Raw genomic sequence first — 6,000 nt, forward strand, 5'->3', positions numbered from 1 at the left:
CAGGAATGAACCAATTTGCCTCTGAACACAATCAGATGTGCGTATGTTACGATGTATAATTGTAATTATATATAATGATTGTAGTTTATGCAGCTGTAATGCATGCAGCAGATGGATCAGGGAACCACAGACACCAGGTTCAGAGTTTTCGTGGACGTGTCCAGCATGTTTACTCTACTGGAGTCTGATCAATTTGGCAGAGAACATAAGTAGATGTTCCCCTGAGACAGAGGGCAAATAAGTTCTGTTCATATTTTTTAGACAGAGAACACCATAAGGGAGGTCCTTTCTGGCAGGGTGTAAGGTTGACTGGCACAGCCAATCAGACACAGCAAAGCAAAAAACTCAATGAAAGTCAGTGAACATTCACAAACACAATTTAATAGTGAATATTTACTATTAAATATAAGTTATATTTTGTGGTCTGCGTATACAGCGACATATAACACGCATTATCCTCGTTGTTCACATCTGGTTTTCACACAGGACCCAAATTCATTGCACCAATGCTGGGAATGCTACTTTGTCAAGCTACAAGCTACTCATAATTTAAAGTAGGTAAACTTCAGTCAAGATGCTATTTCAAAAAAAGTAATAGCTAAATATATATATCATATTTTCACCATTCAAAAGTTTGGGATCAGAAATAAATAAAGAAATTAGAGATTAATACAGAAAGGGTGCATTAAATTAATCAAAAGTGAAGACTTGTACACAAAGACATTGAATTAAATATATATATATATATATATATATATATATATATATATATATATATATATATATGGATTGGATGTATATATTTCAAATAAAAGGCTGTTTTTTTAGCTTAGTATCCCAAAAAAACCAAACAAACAAAAAAACGGTTTATATTTGTAAAAAAAAAACACGAAATATTTTATTAGGTCTTTAAAGGCAAAGCCTCCATGGAGAGAGCAGTTGCTAGCGTGGCAAGTTCGAACTAGACAGCCATTTAAGGGATACGGTACTGCAGCATACCACTTATTACACAGCATTTTGCCACATAAATAATAATGGGGATAAGAGATATTGATTTGAGATGAAAACTGTTTTAAAATCGTACATGTTTGTTATCTTATAATTAGGGATGCACAGATATGAAAATATTTGTAGATACCGATTACCGATAATTCTTTATATTTGAAAGCCGATAACCGATGTTGCACTTAACTGTATTGTCCTTTTTTGAAATGATTTCAATCATATTTAAAGCAATTCAAACCATCAACTTTAATTTGTCAGCCAAATATATCGTTCATCCCTACTTATAATCCAGATGTGTACAAAACAATAGTCGCAAAAATGGCAGCAGTTGCGTTTGTATGAAACAAGAGAGAGCGAGTTCACGATACTGGATGGCATAGTTAATTAACTGCACACAAAATATTAATTTGACTTTGTTTTAATATTTTATTAGCTAACCAAACGAAAAACATCCACAAAGAAAAAACGTTCCTAGCAAGAGTATAGCGCTGCTGACATCAGTAACCTGGATGAGTTATCTGTTTTCAGCGGTTATTATCGGGGAATAACATTTAACAAACAAGCGTGTTTGACCAATCAGAATCAAGTATTCTACAGAGCCGTGTAATAAATAATAAATATACCAACCCCAAGCTTTTAAATGGAATGGTAATGTTTTTATTTTATTTTTTATTGTAATTGCATTTTATCTTTGCTTTCAGCATTGTTTTTCTCTGCTGTTCATGACCCTGATTTTTGGATCACAACATGGCAGTAAACGAAGAACCACTGCACTACGCTACAACATGACAATTTCATGTTTAATACACATCCATGTTTACTGTGCTTCACCAGGTCAAATAAGTACAAACATACATATCTAGTAAATGACATTCTGATTATGCCACTGATTCTGATGCTGAGTAGAGTTATGTAAAGCCCTGTGTGTGGGCAGCACAGTGATGCCATGGATCCAGAACCTGTCTGTAGGATGTGTGTGTGGGCATTAAGTGCCCCTGTCAACAGTATAAGTGCGTAGGTGTGATTGAGTGCTTCATGTTTTAAACAAAAGGTAGTTGTGTGTATGGTTCATTGAGTTTATTCAAGCCAGTTTTATTGTGTGAGTGTGTGTGTGTGTGCATGTATACTGACAATGTGGACATTTGATCCTGAGTGTGTTTGGATTTCTGCCCAGATTTTCTCTCAGGGCTGTTACATGATCCCTTCATTTTCACACACACACACACCCACACACATATACTATTGATCTAATAATTGGCCAGTGGCATCGGTCCTCTCCGATCAATATTCTGCGCTGAAGATCACAAGCCAAACCAGTTCAGCACGTCACCGTGTCTGACAGACAAACAGGAAGGAGTTTACGGCCTATCCCAGAATTTCAAACCACCAAATCGTGTCTAACAAACATCTCCAAGGCCTAAGTGTTGCTAATTAAGCTCTGTTAGTAATTCTCACAGACTCTAATCTGGAGTTTAGCAGATAATTACCTCTCTGGAGATTGTCACGCAGTGTTTGGGAATTTGGACTCATGTTATCCGGGACCTCTCAGCTTCAAAAACTTCACAATTTGGTCTCAGTCATTACAGAATGTTATGAAGTTATTTTAATCTAAAGGAAAGAAATAAATCATGTTTTTTTTTTTAATGAATGACCGCTACTGTGATAAAAATACCAGTGTGAAGAGTTCAACACACACTCAAGCACTTACAGCAATGATGATGATCCATACTGTACTGTACATCCGGCATTTCTGTTTCTGATAAAAAAAAAAAAATCTATATTCCCCTTTGAACTATTAATATCAGTAGTTAAAAAAATCACAATAAAAAAAACCTTCCTACATAGTTACCCTTAAAAGTATTTTGGACACTTCTGTCATTGCATCAGATTCAAAACACCAAACCAAACGAAAACTTATTTTTAACAGATGTATGAAGTCAGTTCCCCTAAAGGTCACACTTTTTCCTATATACTACAGTTCAAAATGTTTGGGGTCTGTCAGAAACATACAGTAAAAACAGTAATATTGTAAAATATTATTCAAAATAACTTGTATTTTAACCTATCTAAAATGCATGTAAGCTGAATTTTCAGCATCATTACTCCAGTCTTCAGTGTCACATGATCCTTTAGAAATCATTCTAATATGCTGATTTGCTGCTCAAGAAAGATTTCTTATTATCATCAATGTTGAAAACACTTGTGCAGCTTCATATTTTTGTGGAAACCGTGATACCTTTTTTCAGGATTCTTTGGTGAATAGAAAGTTCAAAAGAACAGCATTTATTTGAAATATAAATCTTACTGACCTAAACATTTTGAATGATAGTGTATATAATTCATTATAAACATGGCTTAAGTGGCCAAATCCAGGGGTCTCTGTATGTCACACACGCACGCACGCACGCACGCACGCACGCACGCACGCACGCACACACACACACACGTAGAAAAACAAGCCCAAACCTGCTGCTTCTGTGCTCTTCCTGTACTGGTCAAGGCTGGGTAGTTGGTTGGCACTCTCAAGGGACAGTTTGTTATTGAGGTAAAGAAAGAGTACAATCACAAGGAAGATGAACACGCCAATCCCGGACAGGAACCCCAAAGCCTCAGGAGACACTGTAGAGAGAAAGAGAAATTAATTTACTATTACAATAAGGGACATTGAAAATGAGACAGAGAGAGAGAGAAAGAGATGATAGAATATTTATTAAAATATATAGAAAGAATTTCCATGACCTTTCCAGTTGGTTGGGGAAAAAGTATCAGCATTTAAATTCTGATACAATTCAAATTTGCTTTCTATAAAATTTTTTTCTTTCCTTGACTATTCCAGGCCTGGAAAACCAAATTTAAAATACAGGTTTACCGTGACAGTGAGAACTTTTATAAATATTTGTCAGTACTTTTGAAGCAGGTTTCTGCTTGATCTAGGATGAATCAACCGTTAAATCAATCACATATCAGTCCAAGAGAAAGACATTAGTCCAGCCATTACTCTGAGACCAGAAAGAGACCAGAAATGCAGAAACAGACCAATTAGAAATGTTCACAATGATTGAAAAGGGTTTGACTGACCTAACCACCTTCCTTTATTAATTAAAAACACCAACCAAAAAAAAAGATATAATGTAACTGCTCTGTGTGGCAACATATTCCAGGATGACAGAGGGATATGACCCGATTCCAGACGGTTGGTTACTCACTTCGAGAAGAAATAAACTTAGCAGCGATGATTTCTGCACTGAACTGTATCACAGCTTTGTGTGAGTGGATTTGACTCTAAAGCTCCACACACACACATTCTGCAAGAGTAGGTGTGAATTATTCACACAAATTATGCTATGTGATTCTGTCCCATCATCCTCTGTCCCTCAGGATGGCAGTTCTAGTGCTGCTGTCTGACAGGAACAGAGTGAAATATTAAAAGGAGAAAGAAATCCTTCCATGTTGGACCACTTTAATTCCTGTTTTAAACTATTAAATCACTTTATTACAGCTATCTAGAATATGTGGTTCTGACTGGTCAATCACAATACTGAACGATCTTGTATCACTTTCCAATTCAGAATAAAATCTATTTTATCTCTGGGCTGCTGGTTAAAAGATAATAAAAATGTTACCATGAGCTACAAATATACCATAAAAAAATCGTATTATGGCTGTAACGTCAGCGACAACTGTAACATTACTAATGAAAAATGACTAATAAATTATACTACAGATTTATTGATAAGATTTAAATTTGTAAATGCATCCGAGGTCCAATCAGGATAAGACGAGGTCAAAAGTAATTAAGGACACTGTTAATGCAGAATGGAGAGAATCCATAATGTTCCATTCCAGAGTGTGGAAAAAAATAAATAAAAGCAATGTAATGATCTTTGTTACATAACAGCAGCACTTAACCATGGCAACAGAGCTGCTGCTGTCACTGATCCTGTTTAGCCAGTTAACCGCTAACTGCATGATCTAGCACTGACACCAGCTATAGCTGCTGCTGTTTTTAGCACGCCGGAGGACGTCACAACACAGGATCAACAGATCAATGGCCGAATGCAAATGACAACACTCCTTTTTCATGGTGTACACTGTGAAGAGTAAGTTAGAACAATGAATTATTACTTAACTACCATAATTAGCTAATTTCTTGAAAAAACCAACAACCCTCAAATACCTGTTAGGTATAGTGAATCTGGTCTGTTTGTTTAGCCTAGTCATGCACACAACACATTTGATGTGCATACGACGGTAATGTGGTGGGCTGATGGAAATTTGAAATCTAATTTTCCTTATTTGCCACAGTGCTTCCTGACAACAGAGACATTAACGTCCCTATTGCTTCTAAACGATTACAAACTGCGGTTAGACATCAATAGCATAAGAAAGCACAAACAACAAGAGACATTTTTATACAGCACTCGTAGATAACTCACAGATTCACAACTTGAATATAGTATGCAACAAATAAATAATTACAAGATGCTCTAAAACATAGGCTAAAAACAACTGCAACAAAAGTTTTTCATGTTTTGTTATGAATTCAGTCATTGAGAGAGTTAATACAGTCTTTGAGAGTATGAGGTGATTCTGGTCAAACAAGCACTTATAAAACAGCTCTCCCTCCATCTGCTATTTTTAGTGATGCTGCTAATTGATTTACAGCCTGTGTGTTTCCTGATCAATGCAATGAAAACATTTCCCTGATAACCCATTTGCTTCTTCTCCCCCTTGATGTTTCCCCCTTCCCTTCTGTCATTTACAATTATTTCTGGTTTGTGTCCTGTCATGTTCTATTGAAATATATTTAGCTCGCATTGAGGTGCATTTAGCCACCTTACAGAGGGAGAAAAAAAATCCATCAGTCACAAGACCTCCTGAAAGTCTTGCAGTCAGATGGCAATTTAGTCAATGAGGTCTGAGTGACAGACATCAATAACAGGACAAAATAATCCACTGTACTGAGAGTTTTTACTGTCAGTCTCCGCACACTAT

The 6,000-nt window shown here is 36.1% G+C and overlaps 1 protein-coding gene across 3 annotated transcripts in view; it reads right to left on the minus strand.

Annotated features, from left to right (window-relative positions):
* syt14a (synaptotagmin XIVa) overlaps positions 1-6,000 on the minus strand; it is a 44,894-nt gene that overhangs the window by 20,838 nt on the left and 18,056 nt on the right. For all 3 annotated transcript variants that reach the window (XM_082153082.1, XM_082153081.1, XM_082153083.1), the window contains exon 3: positions 3,472-3,624. In XM_082153082.1, the coding sequence (XP_082009208.1) occupies positions 3,472-3,624 (153 nt within the window). The remainder of the gene's footprint in view (positions 1-3,471; positions 3,625-6,000) is intronic.

This window comes from Leuciscus leuciscus (assembly GCF_965113295.1).
Source record: "Leuciscus leuciscus genome assembly, chromosome: 22".
NCBI lineage: Eukaryota > Metazoa > Chordata > Actinopteri > Cypriniformes > Leuciscidae > Leuciscus > Leuciscus leuciscus.